The 25,596-nt window shown below is 23.6% G+C and overlaps 3 protein-coding genes across 3 annotated transcripts; 2 read left to right on the top strand and 1 right to left on the bottom strand.

Annotated features, from left to right (window-relative positions):
• Positions 1 to 10,747: 10,747 nt before the first annotated feature.
• On the bottom strand, positions 10,748 to 12,217 carry OCT59_020741 (uncharacterized protein). The gene is made up of 2 exons (XM_025321500.2): positions 12,010 to 12,217; positions 10,748 to 11,911 (listed from the first exon to the last, which is right to left on the bottom strand). The coding sequence occupies exons 1-2, from the start codon at positions 12,055 to 12,057 to the stop codon at positions 11,597 to 11,599; spliced, it is 363 nt and encodes a 120-aa protein (XP_025168729.1). The 5' UTR covers positions 12,058 to 12,217; the 3' UTR covers positions 10,748 to 11,596.
• Positions 12,218 to 20,162: 7,945 nt separating this feature from the next.
• OCT59_020740 (uncharacterized protein) lies at positions 20,163 to 21,742 on the top strand. The gene has a single exon (XM_066149374.1). It carries the CDS (start codon positions 20,289 to 20,291, stop codon positions 21,465 to 21,467), a length of 1,179 nt encoding a protein of 392 aa, XP_065990285.1. The 5' UTR covers positions 20,163 to 20,288; the 3' UTR covers positions 21,468 to 21,742.
• Positions 21,743 to 22,895: 1,153 nt separating this feature from the next.
• OCT59_020739 (uncharacterized protein) lies at positions 22,896 to 24,849 on the top strand. The gene is made up of 4 exons (XM_025321502.2): positions 22,896 to 23,721; positions 23,809 to 23,900; positions 23,988 to 24,090; positions 24,175 to 24,849. Exons 1-4 carry the CDS (start codon positions 23,226 to 23,228, stop codon positions 24,594 to 24,596), a joined length of 1,113 nt encoding a protein of 370 aa, XP_025168731.1. The 5' UTR covers positions 22,896 to 23,225; the 3' UTR covers positions 24,597 to 24,849.
• Positions 24,850 to 25,596: the final 747 nt, after the last annotated feature.

The raw sequence follows: 25,596 nt of genomic DNA, 5'->3' as shown, positions 1-25,596 counted from the left end.
AAAGGATAATTTCAATTTCAATGGAATTTATATTTAAATTAACAAAGGACCACAAGGGCCACAAGGAGAAATTTCACAAAAAAGAATTTGTACAAACAATGAATTTATTTGCATTATTTACAAATATATATATTTATGATATTTATTTTATTTTTCATCACTTTCCTTTTATCACTTATCACCCAACCCGCTTATTTAAATAGAATTTAAGGGTAATCCCGGCGAACCATGATCACCCAACAATCATAAATTGTGCGCTCGAGACACTTTTATGAGTGTTCGGAGCAATAGCCTCTGGCGCAGTGCAATGCCAGCAGCCACCACCCGCATCTTTGCCTTCATTGATAACAGAGATGCCGCGCCAGGTAAGTATGAGTATTAGTCATAGCATTCTATAATTACTTGTATAAAATTTTAAAATTATGGGATTGACCTACGCAGATTACTCGTGTCAAAAAGCTTTAATTTTCATATCTTCGCTTTGGTAATGATTATCATATTCATTTATTTTATCGTAAATCTGAATATCTGATGAGTAAAAATTTATTATTCGCCATATTTGTATATTCATCATCTTGTCAACATTAAAAGCTTGGCAATCATTATGACAAATCAAAATCTTTTATTTCACCATGCTAGTAATTTCTGGAATTTTGAAATCATGCGGTCGTACTAAATATAAGTATTCTATATTTTCGATCTGTTGTGATTTTTTACGGCTTAGAATTATATGACCGTCTCCATTCAAAGATGTGATTTCTTATTTGCAATTGGACTTTTTATATGTAAATGTATGTAAATGAAGCATCAATAGCTGAATTATCATTAAAAAGATAACGTAGAGGTATGGAATCATTTACCACTTTCGATAATGAGAACAAAAATTATATTTAACTTGAAACAAATCCTTTTGTAAGATAAATTATATTTAACTTGAAACAAATCCTTTTGTAAGATTAAGCAAATATTTTATATCGACAAACTATTTGCAATAACTAATTTATTTAATCAGCATGATACCGAAAGTTATGTATAAATTAATTCTAGCAGGTAACTCTGAGAGGTAAAACTCCTTATGCGCCGCATATTAGCTGATTTCTTTCTGGCATCATGTGATAATTGATAATACCAAACGGGTATAACCGTTAAATATTAATGCTCTTTTAATAGATAATTGCCTTAAACATAAGTAGAATTAAAAGAATTGCTAAATATATTAAATCTATAATTAAAAAAAATATCGGTTGAATACAAGATGTATTTTTAAAAAATCAATTTAAAATAAATTGTATTGAAATAATATTAATATAAAATACTATCCAATAGAATTTTTATTATTTTGAATTATTTCAGTTTACATTTTTCTTTAATGCCCATGAATCTTATTTATTAGTTAGGTTTCGCGTAATTACAAAAACGTAATTAAGGTTAAGCCGTTAAAACCTCCTGCAGATGCGAACATTATTATTATTTTATTTACAATATTATTAAATAACTGAAAACTGCCGAAAACTTTATTATTATATTTTTATTATTTAAAAGTACAATTAAAAAAACTAATTTTAAATTTGTAAAAATTTGTATTGTTCCTTACATTACTTTTATAATTATAAATATATTAAATGGAATTTCATTTTCTAATTAATATTAATACTAAATATTTAAAATTACTATTATTTAATTAACTTGCCCCTGGGTTAAATAACCTGGGTGAATCACCTTCCAGAATTTATATTTTACATCAATCTTTTTTTTTTTTATAAAAAAAAAATTATTTTTGTTATTATTCATTTCACTTTATATAGATTTTATTTATTTGGATATTATAGAGTATAATGAATGTATAAATTTTTTTAAAAAATTTGGGCAAAATTATATAATTATATAAAATTTACTAGTAGGTTAAATCATCTAGATTAAACCACTCTAAGTTAAAATTAGTTTTATACTATTTAATTTATTATAATAAGAAATTATTTTGTAAATTATCCTCTTTTGGCTATTATTTTATATAATTCAAATTATACATGTAGCTGAAACCTCTATGAAGCTGGACAGGGTTTCGGACTTTCAGTAATTTAATTATAATAAATTGTTAAAAACTATCCAGAAATCCATCCGAAACTTCAAAGACTTTATATTATAGTTTTGGCTGGATGTAAAGATTAATTTTTATCATTTTTTAACTTAATTTTGATTTAAAGACGTGGCTGAAAATCACGTGAAAAGGTTTCGGCTACAAGTATAATTCAAATACTTTTGTTTTAATGCCTATTCCTTTTTTTTTTAAAAAAAAAGTTAAGCATACATTTATTATAAAATTTAATAGCAGGGGATACATCATATTACTATTTATTACATTAAAAAAACTCATAATAGCTATTCTAAACAATTACCATTCTGGTACTTTTATTATATTTTTTTTAAGTATTACAGATAAATTTTAATTGAATTATTTTAATAATATAAATAAAGATATGCACTTTTCTCATTATAAAAGAACTACATATACTAGCTTCAGTAAATACTATTGCTAATTAGATAAAATCCATTTTAAAGATCTTTTCTTTAGAATTTACAGTAAAGGATATATGAATTTAATAGCCTTTTTTGCCCAAATACTAGTATAATCTTAGAAACTATTTTAGTATTTGAAATTGGTTCAGAAATATTAAAAAAATATTCAAATATAATTAAGTTTCATTAATGATTCTATTTAAAGCATATATGAGTTTACAAAATGCATTTAAAATTAATGAATAATATAAGATAAGTATAATTATATTTTTTTTTTTAATCTTTCACCTATTACATACTAATGATAAAAATAGGTTAAAATGGTTAAAATTAAAATAATCATATTGGCTAATTGGAGAAATTAGGCTTTAATTATTCTCATAAAACTATTAATATTATATAATCTGATTCTCTAAAACTTAAAAAAACATTTCCTTTTTTATATATTTAAACTTCTTTTCACAACAGTATATAGAATCATATTTAACCCTCCTTTTATTATATATATTATTATGTAAATTACATCTAATTTATTGTTTCTCCTAATCCATTATCCCAAATACTATGATCTATCAAAATATTTGAATTTGTATTTTATATAATATATATTACATTTAACAATGATATTTATAATAAAAGATGGAAACAATATGATATACATGAAAATAGAATTCTTTATTATTATTGTAATGATATTTTATGCAATCTTCCAAAACTAAAAAATTATGAATATAATAAATTAGTTAGAAATTAATGGAGGTAATATAATATAATATTTATATTAAAAAAATATAGATATATTTTTTAATTTAAATATTTTACTAATTTACTAATATGCTAGGAAATATAATTTTATTATAATATATTTATGTGCATCTACAATATTGTACATTAAATTACTCTTTTTTATGATACTATAAAAGATATTAATATATAATCTATAGAATTTACTATATTTTATACATCTAAACTAATTTTCTCTTTCCATTTTACAGTAACTTGAATGGACTTTTGTTTTGTTTTTTTTTTTTGTAAATTTGAATCAAATTCTTAAAGTAGATCTGCTTTTATTATTATATTAATATCATCAGAATATTAAAGAAAATTGGGATCATTTTTATCTTGAGATAGTACATAAATTAATACAAATGTTTTTTATAAATAACTAAAATATTTTACCTTTCAATTAGTATTATTAAAAATCTAACTTAAAATATTATAAGCCTCTTCATCATGAAATATACACTTGTAATTACCAGATTTTTAATTATATTAATGTATATGACCATTAAAAATCCAAAAGAATTTACTTTTTATGTATTTAATTCTTACTCTATAAGAACTCATATATTTAGCATATTGTTTTAATTTATTTTTTATTTCATAAAATATTGCTATTTTAATTTTTACTGTTGCTTTCAGTAGTAACTAATAAATTCCTAATTTTTCACTATTTGCTTCATTAATAGTTTTCATATAATTATCCAAAGCTATTTATCTTTTATATTATTTATAACAAATGGGTACTTAACCATTGCTTCTTTTAATAAAAATAGTTGAAAGTGAAATAAATTTCTAGAATATTGACATGAATATATACAATTATTACAATAAATGTAAAGTGGTAAATATAAACATCAGAAGTAGGCGTAGTTTAATTTATTGGCTGATAATTTTTATGATAATCTCTCTTAACTGATTACAAAAATATTTCCCAAACTTTTAGAGACTTCTTTTATTAGCCAATATGTAATGTAGTAAAATTTATTTGATTAATAATTATATAATAATAATATAATATTTTATACTTTATAATACTTATTACAACTAATTAAATAGCTGTTAGTAATATTAGTTTATTATATATATTCTTTTAAAATAAATTTAATTCTTAATAATACTTTTAAATAAATAAAGTTAAATATAAACAATATTATTATTATTATAAACATATAAAAAATTATAAAGTTTTAAATAGGTTGACTAAATTCAGATAACCTAATAGATTGACCTGAGTTTTTTAATTCAGGTTTAGTAATTACAATTTAGCATTAATTCAGATTATAATATTAATATAATCTGAATGACCTGTTAACTTAAAACTATTTGATTCTATATAACAAAAGTGAGTTACAATATTGGAATTCACTTTTTTATATTGATTTTATATAATGAAAGTAAACTTGCATTCTTGTATTTTTTTATAATACAGTTTTTTAATTCAATTTCAAATTTATATGGTGGCTGTCACCTATAAACCACACTAATATTAAGTGACTTCAAATTTTTATAAATTGTAAATTGAATAGTAAAAAGAAAAAACTAAACCGATAAAATGATATAGCAACATGTACTGAACATTTCTATCAGATTATTTTATAGAATTTAATAAGAATTTTAATTAATATTATGGGCTAAAGTTGGATAATTTTAATAAGTAGCAATAATAAAAATATAAAATTTCGGACTAGTTTTCATGTAATTTTTATGGATTTTACAAAAATTCCATGGAAATCCACAAGAATTCCATGTAATATGGCAAAAAAAAAATTTTGCCGCTCACGCGGCAATTAATATTTTAACAAAGTACTTTAAAACATAAGTTACACAATATAAATAAATAAATTTCAAAATTTCGGACTATTGTTGTTTATAGGTGACAGCCACCATATAATTTACAATTATTTATTCTTTATAAATAAATATAAATATTTTTTAATGCATTATTTTTAAAAAATTATATACAATTTTAAGAAAAATATATTTATAAAAAATATTGTAATATATAAATTATAAATTAATTAATTAATTTAAATTTAACTGAAAGTAAAGTTGATTGAATTGTTTATTAAATTAAAAATTTTAATTTACCATATATTGCAGGTTATAGTACTTTCTTATGTATAGTATCCCTTAAAAAAGAAGTCATATTCTCCATTAATTTTATTATTTAAATAATCCAGCAAATATTTTAGGTGTGATGTGTAACAATATCCTAATTATTTTATAAGTTTAAACACCTTTTATTAATAGTAAAAATTCATGTAATAGTAGAGGGAGTACAGAACTAAACCTTTAAAATTTGCAAGATACTCAGAGTACTGTAGATTGCAATATATACCGTATATAGCAGACTACAGTACCTGGATATCTTGCAAAAATCAGAGGTTTGACCCTATACCCCTGAGTATTAAACAAAACTTAAAAATTCTGTTTTTTACAAATATCTCATGATCTACTGGTCCAATTTGAGTGATCTTTTTTTTATTTGAAGAGCTCAATGAGAGTTATCAAACAAAAAAAAGATGGCTCAAATCTGATTACTGGATCACGAGATAATTGTAAAATATCCTCTGGGTATTATACAATTCTATGAAATTTTTCAAAAGGGATACTATACATGGGAGGTACTATAGTCCACAATATGCAGTATACGGTAATTAAAAGTTTAAATTAACTTATTATTATTTAATATAATAATAATTTTTCTAACTATAGATTTAAAGTAAAATTATTTATTAAATTTTATCTAATTATTCAGTTTAAAATCAATTAATTAAATTTCTTTTAACTTATGATATATAGTAAAATAACCATTAATTATTAATTATTATATAAATAATATAATGGTATATTTTTATATAATTTTGTATTATTATTAAATTTAATATTATAAAAAGTTTTATTATTACTTTAATTTTGAAAATTTAATTCTGAAAATTTAGAATTAAAATCTTATTTATTAACAGTATTCAGTTCTATATAAAAACAGATTAAAATTTTAATTATTATTAATATATATTTTTTAACCTCAAACTTTTTCTTCCCAAAAATATTTATTTATTCATTTAAAAGAACTTTACTGAATTATGTAACTAACCCAAAAAAAATTAGTTAATATATATTTAAAAAATAAAAAGAGTTTGTTAATTTGTCAAAAAGATCAGTAATTATAATACTAGTAATATGGAAGATATTGTATTTTATTACTTCAATTTAAAATATGATTCTGAAAATTTAGAATTAAAATCATATTTATTATTGATATTTTATATAAAAACAGGTTAATACTTCAATTATTATTAATATTTTTTTTTTAAAAAAAATTATTTAAAAAAGATGTTAACTTGTCAAAAAATATCAGTAATTATAATTTAGTTTATTACTTTAATTTTAAAAAACATGATTCTGAAAATTTAGAATTAAATCTTATTTATTATCAATATTTTATATAAAAACAGGATACTTTAATTATTATAAATATATTTTTTTTTTAAAAAAAAAATTAGTTACTATATATTTAAAAAATAAAAGGGTTTGTTAAAGAAATACCAATAATATGTAAATCAGTAATTATAATATTTAATTTTAAAAAAAACATAATTCTGAAAATTCATTATCAATATTTAAAACAGGTTAATACTTTAATATTTTTTTTTTAAAAAAAAAATTAGTCCCCATATTTAAAAAAAAAATAAAAAGGGTTTGTTAAAGGTTAATACCGGTATAAACATGTTAAAGTTGAGGTATATTTTTAAACAACCAATAGATAACCAGTCAAGATAAACCAATAACATGTAATCAGATTAAATCAAAATTATTTGCATCATATCTAACTTTAATTTTTTTTTAAAAAAAATTGATTCGCTTTCGATAATTTTCAATATTCCAGTACTTTTTTATTCAAATTTCAAATATTCGGAATAAATGAAATTCATACTAGGTTAATAAATAATAAAATAATTAGATAAGCATATGAACTTATGGAAAGTTTGTTCTCTTAAAGTATGCATCTTCCGTTATCAAGTTATGTAATCTGCATTTAACGTATCACGATATTTATATAATAGCTTATCGTTTCTTCTAAAATAATATCTTTCTTGATAAACTTTTTATGTAATTTGATATTGAAATCGAGCAAATCAAAAAAAGTATTTACCATGATTTTTATGTATAAAATGTAACGATGCATTTATCTTTACGTTATTTTATTTATTTTTTTTTTAGTAAAATAACTTCTGAATATCATTTGTATTTCAAACATGAACACATGATGATTGAACCAGTAATAAAAAATATAAAAGCATTAATTGATTTGAAAAAGATGTAAAAGATGTTCATTTTCTTTGTAGTATTAAAAATCAAATATAATAAACAGTTGAAATTCAGAACATTTTGATGCATTAATTCTAAAACGCATCAACCAGGTGACATTTTCCCACGTATTATTTTGTACGACTCAAAAAAAAAAAAAAATATCATGTTGTATTTTATTCTCAATAATTCTCTTTTTTATTTAATGCATGAAAAAAGATGTTAAATCAACAAGATTTGTGATGGTCTCACGACATTTCGTCATTTGATTAACACTGTGATGAATCCCAATATGATTGGACAAGAATTTATACTAACCTTTTTTTGATTTTTAGAATTTTTAAATAAAGGATAATTAACAACATTTAGCAGCATTTAAAGCATTTAGGCTAAAAAAATTGCAGGCAAAATTTTGGACCGTAAACGGCCGTTTTAGGGTTTATAGCAGAAAAAGAGATATACTACTATATTTATTTTAGTTTAAATCAACACTATTTAATCATATTGTTATTATATTGCCTATTTATAAACTATTTTTTTTTTAACAATGTTCTTTTTTCTTTCTTCTGAAAGAAAAACAAAAGAAAAAACCTTAATAACAACAATCAAAGAAATATCATGTGTTGAAATTTAATTTCCCTTAAAAAGTTTAAACTTATTATAATAAAAAAAATAATGTATATTATATAAATATAAATATAAACATTTATGTGTAGTGTGTATAGTGCGTATAGTGTGTGCAATATAAAAAACGTGTTCATAATTATTTTTTTATGAACATGGGTAGATTCTTTATAAGGATAATTATTTTCGGGGTAATGAAACACAGGAAAAGAAGAAAGAAAGAAAAAAAAGAAGAAAAAAAATATATATGTCCATTTCAATAAGATAAGTAAAAGATAAATAAGATAAATAAAATAAATAAGATATAATTAGTAACCGTATAAAATCTAAAATGGAATCAAAAAAAACTTTTTTTTTACAATATTTTTATTTACAATGTAATATAAGTATTATTTTTTTTAAAAAATATTTTTTTTTTTACACAATATTTTTATTTTACGATATTTTTAATATTATATTTTTTTTTTATAATATTTCTTTTTTACATTTTTTTTATTTACAATGTATTTTTTATTTACAATGTTTTTTATTTACAATGCTTTTTTATTTACAATGTTTTTTATTTACAATGTTTTTTTTATTTACAATGTTTTTTTATTTACAATGTTTTTTTTTACAAATTTTTTTTTTACAATTTTTTTTTTTTACAAATTTTATTTTTTTTACAATTTTTATTTTTTTTTACAATATTTTTTTTTACATTTTTTTTTTTGTGAGACGGGATAAAAATATATTTAATGTTTTTTTTATGTACGTATTGTATGTAGTATGTACTAATATGTAATCTGTAATTCTGTTCAAGTAGTCAAATAAATTAAAATTACACAGTAGAAAACAATAGTCAAAAAAAAATCAAAAAACTTTAAATTTTTTTTTTAATCGATGGTTTTTTTAAAAATATATATAAAAAATAATATAATTTTTTTTTTCATCTATCCAAAATTGATTCGCTGATATGAAAGATCACACTTAACCTAAATCGTAATTCGTTCATTTATATTATATGGCTTAATAAGTTAACTTAATAACTATTTTTTGAACAAAATTATTTTAAAAGATCGGTAAAATAAAAAAAAAAAGTAATAGAATTATTTTGCATCTGTTATCGATCATTGTTGTTATTCTGGTGAAGGGGCCACAATTGGCGGGAGTAAATCATGTAAGAAAAAAAAAAATTTAAATATCTCTTTTTAAAAAAAATATGCCAAAGTTTGTTTAAATATGTTAAAATAAAAATCATCCAACATCCAACACAACAGAAGTTCTCCTGCAATTACTCCCCCAAAACAAACAAATATAAAATAAATTTGTATATTTAAAAAAAAAAAATACCATAATAAGGAAATTAAAATTTATTTTTGATGATATTATAAACTCGTAAATGAAAATAGTTCTGTACGCCAAACAGGTTTTTGCCACCCCTTAACCGTATCAAATGCTTATATTAAATGTATGTATAAAAAAAAAAAACCGCTATAAACTACAACATTTTACTGCATTAAGGCGTATTTAGAACCTAAGATAAATAAAGAGGATCGTTTATATTAATTTGGATATAATTTTCATTAAGATTATGAAATTATGACATTATAAGGAATGTGAGTCATAACATATTGAGAATATTTATTTTGAGATTGATATTATGACTCATCGCATATTCGGTCCCATTTTTTTTCACGAGTTGGTCGCTTTATCGGTTTTCCTCTATAACTAATCATACATTGTGGAGTGCATTATTGGCATGAAATAGATTGAATAGATTGAATAGTAGATTGAATAAGATGAATAGAGACAATAATAATATATTTTATAAATTAACTTGGGCAGGAACTTTCTAAATTAAGGTAATTACATCAGCAATTATTCAAAAACATTTGTTAAACTAAAACGTGGCATTATAAAAAAAAATAAATACATCACATGATTAAAAATCAGGCCATCCGGGTCATCATCGACATATATTTCATTGTTTTTTTTTTATTTTGAAACCAAAATTAGCCTTTTTTATTATCGATCTGTTTCATATCTGTATATATAATAAAATGAATTTTCATATTTCATATTAACCGTATAAATGTATAAGTATGGTATTACCCATCCTAATATGTCAATATATAATAAAAACCTGATTTTTTTTTACTTAAAAAATTTTGACAATTATAGTTTTGAAAATAAAAAAAGGATTGCCAAATTTATGGGAAACCTTGTGTAAGGGAAAAAAAGTTTTTTTTTGTTTACCCTTTGATACGCAAAAGTATAAAGGAAAAAAGCGCGTATGACTCGCTCAAAAATTAATATAACAAGTTTTTTGCAGGTAATATAAATAATAGTACGATTCTTTTATAACGATTTACGTAATTCTTGGTTAATAAAATATAAATCGGTAAAAAAAAAAGAGTAAAAAAGAGTAAAAAACAATAATAAATATTATCAAAAGATTATTAAAATTGTTTTTGTTACAATTATTGCGCCACGAAAATAATAATTATTATTTTAGAAATTTTTAAAGTTTATAAAATAAAATAATTTTAAATAATTTTATCATAATAAATTTATTATTATTATTAAATTAAAAAAAAAATAACAGCCAAATGACAGCCCCCAAAACTCATGAGATCAAAATATACTATTATTATTAAAAAAAATTCTCATTTTTTATTAAGCATTTAATTATTTTGCTTTTTTTTTTTAAATATGCCCGTATATATAATTATTATATATAAAAATTTTTTAAATGCTAAGAAGATAAAAAAAAAATAGTGAGGGGGGGAGAAATCTGACTAATAAGAAAAATAACAAAAAAAAAAAGAAAAAGAAAAAAAATATAGTTAAATCAATTCTATGTACAATGAATATTTTTATTTTCTATGTATAATAATAATAATTAAAGGGAAAATTTTTTTTTTTTAGTAAATAAAAAATATTCATTAAAAAAAAATGTCTTTTTTAAAAAATGTATAATTTCTTCGCTTTTTTTTTTAAAAAGTTCAGAGAGCTAATAAAAGTTGTTTGTCTCGTTTTTTCTAAATTGTTCAAATAAAGCAAATTGATTTATGTACAAATAATTTTACTTTTTTTTTTTTTTTTCTTTTTTTAAAAGAAAAAAAAAATAAATAAATAAACCTAAAAAACTCGCCTTCCAACCAAACATAATTAAATAATAAAATGGACAAATAAAAAAGTTCACTCCCAAAACAGAGAGAAAAAAAAAAATATTAAAAAATAATGCGTTAGAAAAAAAAATTTTTGGATGAAATATTAAAAACAATGATGTAATGGATGAAGTTTTTTTTTTTTAAAAAAAAAATAAAATGTAAAAAAAAGTGATGATTTTTATGAAAAAATGAAAAAAAAAAATTAATTATTGAACATATAAAGATTTGGTCACTTTTCTATCGCGTACGTTACTAGCACTGGCACACGCTTTTGAAGAAGTGTGCTTATAACGAGGCATTGGACCGCGATGATAAAACAATGTTGGCTGTTGTTGAAGTTGTTGAACTTTTGGAAATTGAATCGAAGCCGATTTTGTTGGAAATTTAACTGATGTAGTTCTTTCAAATTTTGTATTAACTCCAGAAGAATATTGAGTTGAAATTGACGAGCTGGAAGTCAATGATGGATATGCACTTAAACGATCTTGAAGTTCACATTCCTTTGAACAATAAATTGCTCCCTAAAATAAAAGAAAAATAAAAAAAATTTAAATATTTTGAGAAATCAAAAAGATGCACACAAAAAACCAAAAACCAACTTTCTTTTGCTAATACTTACGGGAATATTGCAATGAGAATCACACATGATGCACCAATCTGTATCCATTTTAAAAATTTTAAGAGTAAAAAGAAATAAAAGAAATATATTTTAAATTTTAAATTTTTTTTTTTTTTTTTGTGAGAGAGAGACGTTAAAATAATATCTCGTAATAAATAAACAAAAGTTCCGAAACTTAAAAAGAAAATTTATTTTTCGAAATTTTGTGAAGAATCAAAGTTAGAAGAATGGGCCATATTTATATGTTTGAGGTAAGTAAATGCGGATCTATTAGGCCGAAATAATTTTTTTTTTTATAATAGAGTACATAAATTTTTATAATGAATGAAAAATGTTTTAAAATAAAAATTTATATGGCAATTATAAAGAATCAATAAATTATAATACAATACGTAATGTATAAATAAATAAATATACATATACTGTAAATAAAAAAGAAGGATCAACAATAAAATATGCAAGGTGTTGATAGTTGATAGTTTGAAATATCAACATTAATAAATAATAAAAAAGTAAAATATACTTGAAAATTAATAAATTGGGAAAATTCAATACGGTAAAAGTAACTCCCTGCCGCGGTTTATAAGCACCTTTTTTAATATAACAAAACGATTGACAAACGACATTTAAAAGTTAAATGGTTTAAAGTTATTTACATAAAAAATGTATAAAATAATTTTCTTTAAAAAAAAAAAAAATTTCTTTTTTTTTCTTGTTTCTTCCTTTCAATCATGCCGCTTTCAATTATCATTCCGGCCGAGTGGCATGAAATTTTCAATAATTAATCGGAGTGAAACACAACGAATCATTATCATTAGTACTCCGAAAAGCCAAAAAAAGCATTAATAATGTTGATATCTATATATGTTAAAAATCTTTATTTTTAGAATAAAGTCTTGTATAAAAGTACAAATGGCGTAATCGTCATATTTTATTCCAATGTTATCATCATATATATTTTATTATAAACTTTTGCTATCATTTTCCAGAAGTGATCTTCACTTTTTAAATAAGCGCCACTTTCCATTGGTGTTTTGGCATTCAAACATTGGATTATTACTACATGTGTACAAACAATCGTGTAATTGAATTTTTATTAGCTAAAATAATAATAATTATTATTTTTTTTTTGTTTTTCGTTCTGATCAAAGAAAAACGAACAAGTAATTTTTTTATATATATTCTCCTGCTTTGCGTTTAGATTCCTTTTTCTTTTTTTTTTCCTAATTTAGTTTTAGCAAGATTAAACGGTTATTTTACAGTTAACCAATTCGATTAAAGTCTATTATTATGTTATGAAACCCATATGGTAAAGAAATGAACACCAATTAATTTTTTGTGTAAAAAATGTCAAAAAAAAAAAATATTTATTTTTTTTAATATTGTGTTCGAAACAACGCAACAAACCCAAACAACGATGAACGCATTTAGAGTTAAAAAAAAAAATTACATGGAAATTTTTTTTAAAAAAAGATAAATAAAAATTTAATTAAAGACACCAATGAAATCAATTCTCTTTATTTTTCTGTGTAATCTAAGAGCTGAACAAATGACTTTTTATTCCTTATGCGAGATTGATTATCCAATTTTAATTTTTGTAACGTTATTTAAATAATTGTATGGTCATCATAAATTATTTCCCCGAACCTATTTTATATTGAATTTTAAAAATTGTAAGAAAAAAAAAGAAGAATTAAAAAATGATACATTATTAATATTTTTACATTAATATTTTGAAAAATAATAATAATTATGGGAAGGACAAAAAGAAAAAATAGGTAAGACTTATCTTTTTAATTCCCATATATTGGTTGAAACAATACTTTTTGAAATAATGATTGGGAAAGTAAAATTTATTTTGTATTACGTTCTAAAACTTTTTTTTGCCATAAATTAATTATCTTTAAACTAATTATATAATTATAATAATTTTATTTTTTACTACCCTTTTTAAACCAAAAATTCTTTTTTTTCTAATTAATGAATTAATGATCGACGCCTTTTTTTTACTGCGACCATGAATTACGTTATTTAATTCAAGAATTGCCCAATTTTTACCTTTTTTCATTTTTTTTAAAAAATTTCATATGATGCAATCTTCGATTTTTTAGTAATTTTATGATGTATAATAAATATATCAATAAATATTTATATAAATTTGTGAATTTACGCGTCAAAAATATGATGAAAACTTGATTTTTCCGGACTTTTTGAAAGTTTGAAAATCCTTGATATCTCCTGAATTGACATGAGTTTTAATAATCATATGTATGTATATACATTATTATATATAACGTATATAAAACGCATGGACTATGAAAATCTATTTTGAAGTAAAAGGGAGTATTATAAACTATACAGATATAGAAATTTCCCGTCAATAATGTTTCACATTTTCATTCTACACTTTTTTGATGTGCCGATAATTGAATTTGATATACGACATTTTACTTCACGTGATCTTTTTATAAAATCATTTATTTAAAATGGTTTAAATGAAAATAAAAAATAAAAGTAATTAACTTGTTATAGGTCAAAAAAAATATAATTTTTGGGGAGAAAGGAAATCATTTATACCTGATTACTGATTATTATTTTATTTTATTTTGTTTATAACTTTATAACTGATCATTAAAATCACGTGATTATTAGCTGTTTTTTTTTTCATTTCGTCATCGTACTACTCCATTAAAGGAGGTGGGAATTAGGGGAAAATATTTGATTGAAGTGATTTAAAGTTTATTTAGGGGGTAACGAATGATTTTAAAATCTACTATTTCCTTAAACAATACGTAACAGGAAGGAAGTTTTTTTTTTTATTTTGATTATCGACAATCATTCAAGTTTTTTTAAAAAGGATCGAAAAATAATTAAAATTATTAAAATTATTAAAATTATTGATTTTCCTCAAACTTTCCAAATAAATAAATAAATAAAATAAATAAATAATATTTACATATATAGGTAAATTGAGGTAGCAAGGAGTAGTATTAACTAGTATGAGGGGTTGGAGAATTGATCATGTGCTGCGGTAACAGTGACACGTCCCGAGATTTGTATCGCAGAAAAAAAAATGTAGTATTTTTGCCGTCATATAGAAAGCGCCAAAAGGACTAAAACTTTTTTGGTAAAATTAATTTGTCCATTTTTGGATATTCTATATACCGAAATTTTTTTTAAAGTTTTTTTTTTTCACATATATAAAATTCGACGGCTAAAAATATGCCTACATATTAAATGAAATAAGATCATATGATTTTTTTGTTTTGCACCATTATTAGTTCAGTAACTGTTTTTAGAGCGTATTGTTATTTAGAACTTATTGTTATTATTATTTAGAGCGTATTAACAGTTAGCGTATTGTTATTATTTACAATCTGTTAACAACCATTTATCCGATCGGATCGGATAATTTATCCGGAATCATTTGAATAATAATTATCCGAATTCGGAACAGATGACGATATATCTTTCAAAAGATGGTTTAGATTTAAAAAAAAAATTGTTTTTATAGTTAAATACAAGGGCCTGGCCTGTAGGGGTTTATGTTACAAAATCATTAACAATCAAATTTTTGGGGGATTTTTTTATTAAGCGATGAGTTGATTCTGTTGATCCTTTTATTTTTCTAATGTACACGATTTCTTTATCATAGTTACCAATATATATATATATTTTTATATTTTTATATATTTTTTTTTTAAATAAAGTAAAAGATCAATTTTACTTTTATAAAACTGCTTAAAAATCTCTCTTTGTCCGTAGCTCCGCTTTAAAAAAATTTTAATTTTTTAATTCTGGTGAATTTAGGATAATTTTGGCCAAATTTATGTCATACGTCACAACAATACAACGATGTACATATATAAATGTTGGTTATCTCATTACAAATACACAGTGAAATTCGATATAATGGAACCATCCGTTCCATTAGTAAAATTTGTCAAAAATCCGTTATATCAGGAATTCCGTTATATCAAGAATTCCCATTATATCAAGAATTCCGTTATATCAAGAATTCCGTTATATCGAGGGTAAATTAATTTTAAAATTAATTATACGTTATGACCAGACCCAATTATGATCCGTTATATCGAGATTCCGATATATCGAATTTCACTGTGTACGTTTAGCAATTATTGGATCGTAACGGGAGTGTATTAAAAAAAAAAAAAAGTATTAAACATACAGTATTTATAAAATTACTTAATTGCATGAAACCTTATGAAACGGGCCCAATCAAACCCTTCAAACCCTTCAAAGTTCAAACCCTTCAAACATAATGATTATTGTTTTAATCATCCTATAATATATATGAGGAATTACCTGAATTTCAATTTCCAAATTCCCTGAAACATAATCAATTCCCTGAATCCCTAATTCCTAATTTCCCGAAACACGATTTCCCGAAATCCCTATTTCCCGAACCCTGAAAATCTAATTTAAAGTTTTAAAATCTCAATTTAAAAACTTTAAATCTCAACAAAATTGAGTAGTTGCTATAGTAGAAAATATTTAGTCCTATCGCAAAAAAAAAAAATAAACTGTTATACCATTTTATCTTATTTCTTACATTATTTAAATAAAATATTATTTAATTTTTTTTTTAAAAACTGTAAAACTAGATTCATAGTATTGGGCGACCCTTTTCATTCAGGAGCTAAATCTCAATAAAGTTTTTTTTTAAAATCTCAAATTCAAAAATCTCAATATCCCGAATTTATAGGTGTCGTTGAAATGTCGTATTTATAATTATGGCATTACGGCAAAAATGGGAATTTTGGCCATAAAATATCAAGATTGGCATTCAATAATTTATTGTGGTAGAATGGTATTACGGTATAAGCTTCATATGCCGTAATCAATTTTGACGACACCTATACCCGAATTCCAATATCCATCCTAATATTATTTTAATTGTATAAATTGTGAGCCTTTTACAAGAAAAAAGATGGAATATAAAAACGGATCGACTTTTTTTACACGGCTAAAAGGGCTACTAAATAAGAAATCATTTTAAAACTTTGTCCATAATTTCTGTAAAAACTCCATGAATATGATACATTTATAATTTTCCATGTTTTAGACTATAAAAATTCCGTGAATATGCGGAAATAACACGGAATAAAAAAAAACACGTAAATACAGTATGTGTCATAATTCTTAAATTTCGAAATTTAGAAACTTTTGGTATTTATACAGATCAATAAACAATACGTCTTCACCGTCTTCAAATAAATGAGTGATACAATTTTTGAATAGCATATAATGAATATATAATAATTATAATAATTAAAAAACTTAATTTAAAACTTATACAACAATCATACATATAATTGGAATGTCTTAAGAAGTTAACACTTTAAAAAATAAACATTTCAGTATATCAAGAAAATTTGTTATATGGGTTCTATGGAGACGTAAAGAGAGTTCCGTCCACTATTATACAATTATTAATGAAATCCTAAAAGCTTTTGCTTTACAATTTATATTAATAAAAGATTTATTATAAAAGATTTTATATTTTGGATCAAATAATAATAATAAATATAAAGATTTAATATACTGTATATTTATTGATTACAATCCATTTATTTGATTTTACGTATTATGCAATATCTTTTAAATGTTTAATATCTTTTAAATGTTTACTGAATATCTTTTAAATGTTTTTATTAAAGAAATAAAAGGTCATACCGTGATAAATTTTATTTTTATATTTCAGAAATTATCCATTCAGGATAGTGATGCCTGCCTAGGTTTCGTCATTACTAAACTATGTAGTAATTTTAATTCTAGTTATATAAAATTATAAATTTTATTATAAAAATGGGTTTTGTTTTTTATCGTACCCGCGAAATATCGTATCCTCATATAAAAGCCGAAAACAGTATTCTAAACCCTTTTTGATATACTAATTAAATTTGTAAAGCAGGCAAAAATACGCATACTATATGGTTTTTAAAAGTGTTACAATAGGTTGCCATCCCGAATTAATGATGCTGAAATATTCAGTCTCATTTGACGAAACCGAAATATTTAGTCTCATTTGATGAAACCGAAATAGTTTAGACAAAGACGACCATGGATTTTTAATTATAATAATTATAAAATTATTGGATTTAATATTTTTTTCGCATATGCGAAATATCGCTTCCCCGGTTTGGGATTCATTTGGAATTTTCCCTATAAAAAATTTTATCCGTTATTTCTTAAAAACTTCGTAAAAAATGTGCCTTTCACGGATCCATTCACGGAAAATGTAAATAATTCGATAAATTTCGTGATATAAAGTTATTAATTCCGGAAATATGGGTCTTTTACGGAAAAAAGAGTGGTATATGAAAACGGATCTACTTTTTTTACAGAGAATACAGAGAATTGAGATTTTAAGAAATTAGATTTTCAGGAAATTAGGGTTCAGGAAATAGAGATTCAGGAAATTGTGTGTTTCAGGAGAATTAACTGATGGGAAATTCGGTTATGTTGATTTGCTCGACATGAATAAATATATATAAATATGTATAATTTTCAAAATTACGACCCGGATAAATTGAATAAATATGTATGATATAGTTTTCAAAATTACGATCCGGATAAATTGAATAAATATGTATAATTTATTAAAGATATATATTAGTTAATGTTACTATCGTTAATTAACAAATTAAACATTACGGATGACAGATGAAACAGTAAAGCAAATAGATTGAAGGCTCAATGATCTAATATATCTAAAAGACATGATTTTCACTATGAATCTAAATAGTAGGTGAAAAGAATCGTAATATATATGTATTAAGAACAAGGTTTGCTTAAAAATCATTTTTGACCAGCATTCAATGCGTTACAGTACCCTTTTATAATGGGAGACAAATGAGACTATAAAAATAATTCATTGTTGCAACACTAACGGCTAACCCTAAGCCTACGCATAATTCGCATATATATGGATAACGGGGAGTAGATTCCTCCCTGTGGAACAAAAAGATAAGTTCGTGAGACAATCAGGATTAAATCAGTAAATTTTACGCTGAAAAGCTACGGGCGTAATTCCTTTTGAGCAACAAAAAAATCATGTGGTAAGGAAAAAAAAAAGAAAGGGGTTTTTATGGATGGGTTTCTTTAAGACTTGTTAAAAATTTTTTATCCAATCAGAAAAATTTGAATTAAAAATTCTTTCAACAATGAAACCTGTTTTTAGATATGAAATTAATATTTATTGATTTACATAATGAAATTAAAAATTTTTTTTTTTTTGAGTTACCAAAAAAAAGAAGAGAAAAAGCACCAAATGAGTAAGTTTCATTAAATAATAATATCCTTTTTTTCCTTTCACTTTCACATGATGTTTTATTGTAATATTCAGTACATCCTTTGTAATTTGCATTGATTAAAACATTATAATTCAACTTTTTAAGCCAAAATTTTCGCTTTTATATTAAATACCAAAAAAAGCAAGCAAATACTAAAAATTTTTTTTTTTAAAAAAAAAACTCGCCCAGTCTTAAGATTTGTTTATATTTAAAAAATATAATAATTTTCATGAAAAATCTCATTCCCGTTCATTTCTCACTCTTTTATATTTTTTTTTATTTGGGACCGGGCCTCAATAAAGCCGTAAAAATGTATTTATGATTGGTGATGTTATTTACGAAAATGTCCCGTGAAAAATCTTGGCATTATCAATAATCAAATCATCGATACCCATGATACGTTTGAAGGGATGTTGGGGGCTTTTATGAATACCGGATATGGACAATTTATGATTAGATTAATGGGGTGTACTGCATGAAATCTTGATAAACGATATGCCCGTATTTAAACGGGTTGAAAACTGTCAATTTCAAAAATGATTTTTTTTTTTTCCTTAAATTCAATTATGGGGAAAATTTACATATAAAACATCATTTTTCTTAATCAGTTGAGAATATAAATAAATATATATATATATTTTTAAATATTTATACCAAAATTTTTTTTATAATAAAATCCATTTTTTTTTTCCACAAAAAAAACAAGATCTTTCACAAAAAAGATTTTTTTTTTTACAAGATTTATTTACAAGATTTATCTTTTTTACAAGATTTATTTTTTTTTACCTAGTTTTTTTTTCACAAAAAAATATTTATTACATATAAACATTTATTTTTCACAAAAGATTTATTTATTTTTTTTTTCACATAAAAAATTTATTATAATTATACACACACATATATATTTTTCATATAAACAAAATTTTCTATTTAAAAACATCATTTTTTTTTCAAAAAAACAGAATGCCTAGTTTACCCAAGGGACCCCCGCGTTCTTTATATAAAGAATTTACACCATCAATATATTTTTCTTATCAAGAGGGACGAAAATCATTTCAGGAAGGATTTCTTGGTATTACTAATAATACATCAATCGTTGGTTTTTTACATCTTAGTTTTCCTTCAAATGATCCAATGTATATAAAACAGATAAAATTATCATTTTCAGGAGCAGAATTTATTCAATTACATGATACTGGACCAAAATTTTTAAATTATGGAACAAATTCAATATGTAATATTACTACTGAATTATGGAAAAGTGATAATAATGATTATAAAGAAATAAGGAATATGATTTTACCTTTTGAAATTCCTCTACCTAATGATATACCTTCAAGTTTATCAGTAAATAAAGATCGAGGAAAGATTGAATATAGTCTTAGAGCTATAATATCGCGTAAACCAAATATTAAAACTTTTCAAGGTTCAACAAAAGTTATACAATGCGCTTATATAGTCGATCGGTATAGTTTACCACCTTCAATACCTAATCCTATAACATGGAAAAATGATAAACCAAAGAAAGGGATTGGATATGAAATTTCTTTAAATGATAGAGTTTTTGGTCCTCGTTATCCAATTATTGTTAGAGTGAAATTAACATTTTTCGATGCTCGAGTTTCATTAGAAGATATTGTAATAAGTTTAAAAGAATATACTGCCGTCACAATTAAATCAGAGATTAAGAAGAAGCGTAAAAATGTGGGGAAAAAGATTATAAAGGGTAAACAAATTCCAATTTCAAAAGAAACTCAATATAATGAATGTATTATGGATATTAATTTTACAATACCTGATGATTGTCTTAGTATTTTTAATTGGTCAGAAGAAAGTTTTCATATTGAAGTTACTCATAAGGTTAAAATTAAAGTTAATTTTGGTATTTTTAGTAGACATAATATTAATTTAGAAGTTCCAGTAAAAATTAAAAATATGATGAGTGAAGAAGAAGAATCTTGTTTAGTCGCTGAACTTTTACACCAAGAAGAAATTTCAAGATATCTAGATTCTGAAACTCTACAACCTCGATATGATTCTTCTCCTCCTTCTTATGAACCAAATTTACCTACAAATCAAACATCTACTCTTCCTTCTTATTCATTAAATAACAATACTGATTCGCAGACTTCACAGACATGATTAGTAATAAATGTATATATATATATAGCATAACACATACACATTAAAAAAACTCAGAAAACTCTGTATTTTTATATTTACCGTATATATAATATATACAATAAAAATTTAGTCGTCAAAAAATTTCTTAGAAACGATTATATATATAACTCGTAAAATGATTTAATAAATTCTTTGGACAATTACAAATCATTCAATCTAATATATAATACTTCCATCATATGTGATAATTTCAAACCATTTCATATTAATATCCATCAATTGTTAAATAGAACTAAAACGTTCTCTAGTCAAAGAATCAATAGTTTAAATAATAATTTGATTTTATGATTGAAAAATACGTAATCATGAATCATGCATTTATATTTATTTACTTTTATTCGGTTACACCTTACAGTCCTTAAACGTCTTTACTAATAAGTTTGTAATTTAGTTACAAATTAACTCAATTACTAAAAATATTCTCATTTTGATAATGTTTTAAACCCACATTTGTAAAAAAAATCTAAAACTCTCTTCAAAACTTTATATATGTTTCAGGATCAAAATATACAATTTTTTTCCCAAAAATCTAAAATGGTTATTTCTCTATTTATGATATATATATAAATGCATACATAATGCACGATTAATCTAAGGAGTACATTTGTTTAATATATGCATTAAAGATTAGCCCCGAGAATAACCGAATCTGAAATGCCGAAATTAATTACCTTAAAATATGCATTAATTGTTGGTACATCTATTTATTTATATGCAAAAACCCGAATTTTAAATAAGTCTTCTCCGGGAAAGAAGTAATATAAAAAGTTCTCTGGTTATATATTTTTTTGTAATACATATCAGCCGAACCATATAATTTACACAGTAAATTATAATTAATTGGTTATATATATATATAGCGTGGAATTAAACATGTGTAAAAAATAGTTTTTATAGCACAAATCATAAATATTTATATTTTATGTTAATATTACGTTTACTATCGTTACTATTTTCCCAATTAAAGAAATACATGGAATATTTTTTTTATCAAACAAAAAAAAAAGGTTTCTTTTTTTAAAAAAATCTTTGTGTTCAAAATTACAAATTTAATCGACAAAGGTTTCAGTGAGCGCAATTGTGTGTAATAATAATAATTAATTCATAATTTATTAGCCATAAATATATTAGGTTAGGAGCAAGTTAATTTTAACTTTTCTTTCGATTTTTCCAATTATCTTATTTTTGAATGCAAGCTCGCCAATTAAAATTTACGCCCATGATTTAATGCTTTAATCAAGTAAATTTGCATTGATTTTCTTCCAATAATAAAGTTGTTAAGAAATAATTGTAAGTGCAACATAAAAAGTTCGGGTCCTAACAGAAATCCATATTTGGATTGGTTCGATATATTTACACTGCACATTTTTTCAAATGATTTTATATAAGGTACAAACAACCTGATTTTACCATTTCTTTTTTTTTAAATTATTTGAGAAATAAACAAAATATAAATAAATAAAAAAAACAAAAAAGAACCTGTGGTTTTTTTTTTCTCCTTTTATGCATTCAAATTTTTAGTTCCCCTTATTCAAATTCATTATATATCTCTTTAAGACCTATACTTGGTCTTGTTTCAACTCTCTCCTTTAACACTCTTCTTCACCCTCGAAGGCAACACAATAAAATCATTCTAGAAGAAAAAAAATACTTATTTCATCTTTATTAATTATTTTCAATATATACAATTCTATAAATTAATATACTTCATTCGAAATGAAGATATTTCCTATTATTACAATCGCTTTTGCTACTTTTTGTGTGGTAAAAGCCTCCCCCCAAGCTGCTTCCCCGAGTTCGCCGGCTGCACCCCCTCCAATTTCAATTAATGACTATCCAACTGCTGATAAAATACCAGACACTAGCAGCCCTCAAGTCCAAGCATGGTTAAAAGAAATAGATCTATCAAAAGTTCCAAATCTTCCAATTTCAAATGGTGGTAAAATTAATACTCAACAGGCTCAGTGTGGCCCTCCAACTGTAATTCAACCAGATCAGGGATCTTGGACTTGTCAAAAATTCACTGCAGAAGATGATGTTGCATTTTGTCCAAATGTTGGTGATTGGGGGCTAACATATGACGACGGGCCATCAGAGTCAACACCCAAGTTATTAAGCAAATTGAATGAGCATAAGATTAAAGCTACATTTTTCGTAGTAGGAAGCCGTGTTATTAACAATCCTCAAATTCTCAAATCTGCTTTTGATTCTGGTATGGTTATCTCCCCTGTTCTTTCTAAAATTTTTACTTAATCGAATAACTAAAAAAAAATTTAAATAATTATAATAAAAAATTTAGGTCATAATATCGCAGTACACACTTGGTCTCATCCGGCACTTACCTCCCTTCCAAATGAAGCCATCGTTGCTGAATTAAAATGGACTATGAAGGTTCACATTTTTTCTTGTTATGTATCAAAATTTTTAATATAATTTTTGAATTTTAACATTTAATATAATTCCCATTTCTTTATCCAGGCTATTAAAGATGTTGTTGGTGTTACTCCTCTATATATGCGACCTCCATATGGTGATACTGATAATCGTGTTCGTGCTGTTGCTCGTGCTGTTGGTTTGAAAAGTATGTTAAAAATATTTGAATATATAATATATCATATACTGAAAATCTTATCAAATATAAACATATTTTTTATTATTTTTGTAGCCGTCCTTTGGGTTCCAGAATTCGATAGTAATGATTGGACTTTAACTTCCAATCCTCCTAAGACAGTCGACTTTGTTCTAAATACCTTTGAAACTTGGATGCAAACTTTCCCTAAATTGAAAACCGGGTTCATTGTTCTCGAACATGATCTTTATCCACAAACTGTTGACGCTGCAGTTCAAATTATTGATAGAGCTGTTAAAGTACCAAATTTGAAGATTATGACTGTACCTCAATGTATTGGTGATAATAACCCTTACTTAGAATTAGTTGGTAAAAATGGTAATAGTACTAATAAAGGTTCTACTCCGGGTAAATCACTTCCACCATCTGTAAGCGCAAGTCCATCATCACCTATCATTCCTTTCACTGTTGGATCCATTATTACAGTTTTATTCTCATCATTATTAAATTTGAATTAATTAATTTATATATAAATTCATTTTAATTACAAAAAATTATTTACCTTAATTATTACTAGAGGAATTAGCATAATATTAGCATTAATAAAAAAAAAATTAGAATTTTTTTTTTTATCATCATTTAAACATTAAATTTTTCTTGCAATTCATGTTTGATAGATATATGCATAAATGTATTCTTTTGACTTTTTTTTTTATTTTTTTTTTAAAAAGAAAAATTAAATAAATTTATGTATAAACGTTTTATAAATTGAATGGTCAAGCGTCTCGTCAATATAAACTGATAACCGATATCCGATTAAAAAGTAATTCTAGTCTAAATTTGAAATTAATATAATGTAAAATAATGGGGGTACCGCGAACAAGACAAATAGTTCATAATTGAATTGTTTATTTTTAATTCTTATTTTTATAATAAAGAAAGGTTTAGGGGCCAACGGTCGGTTCGGTTCAAACCTGCGGTTTTGAACCGTGAAATCGATTGCAAATTTGAATAAAAAAAATATATCAAAGATTATTGCTTCTTACCCACATCTACCCCGCTTTTACTTTTTGTCCCATTCACTCATAACCCCGGTGCACTATCCGGCGCCTATTTTTTCGATTTCGTTTTTTTTCCCAGCAAAATCATTTGTCAATAAACCCTTTACCAGCTCCCGGAATAGGAAATTCACTATCTCGCCCATTATTGGCCAACTTTATTATATTAGTTATGATTATTCTATTATTTTTATTTCTTTATTTTATGAAATTAGGAATAGATAAATAGATATAAAGTAAGGACAAGGTTCTCCTTATTATATCGACCATCCGAAATAATTAAACCGGAGTGCTCGCTCTTTTATCAGTCCTTTAAATTTACATAATTTTTCTTGTTTTTTATATTTTTTATATATAGACAAGTCAGCGGACTGAGCGGAGTACAAAATAAAGATCTGTATTCTAACACTAGAATAATATACTACCATATCCCTCCATGGAACAGCCCTACCTTTTATTT

The sequence above is a fragment of the Rhizophagus irregularis genome, chromosome 3 (genome assembly GCF_026210795.1).
Source record: "Rhizophagus irregularis chromosome 3, complete sequence".
In the NCBI taxonomy this organism is placed as follows: Eukaryota; Fungi; Glomeromycota; class Glomeromycetes; order Glomerales; family Glomeraceae; genus Rhizophagus; species Rhizophagus irregularis.
Note: the sequence above shows the minus strand (reverse complement) of the source record. Positions and strands in the feature narration are given on the sequence as shown.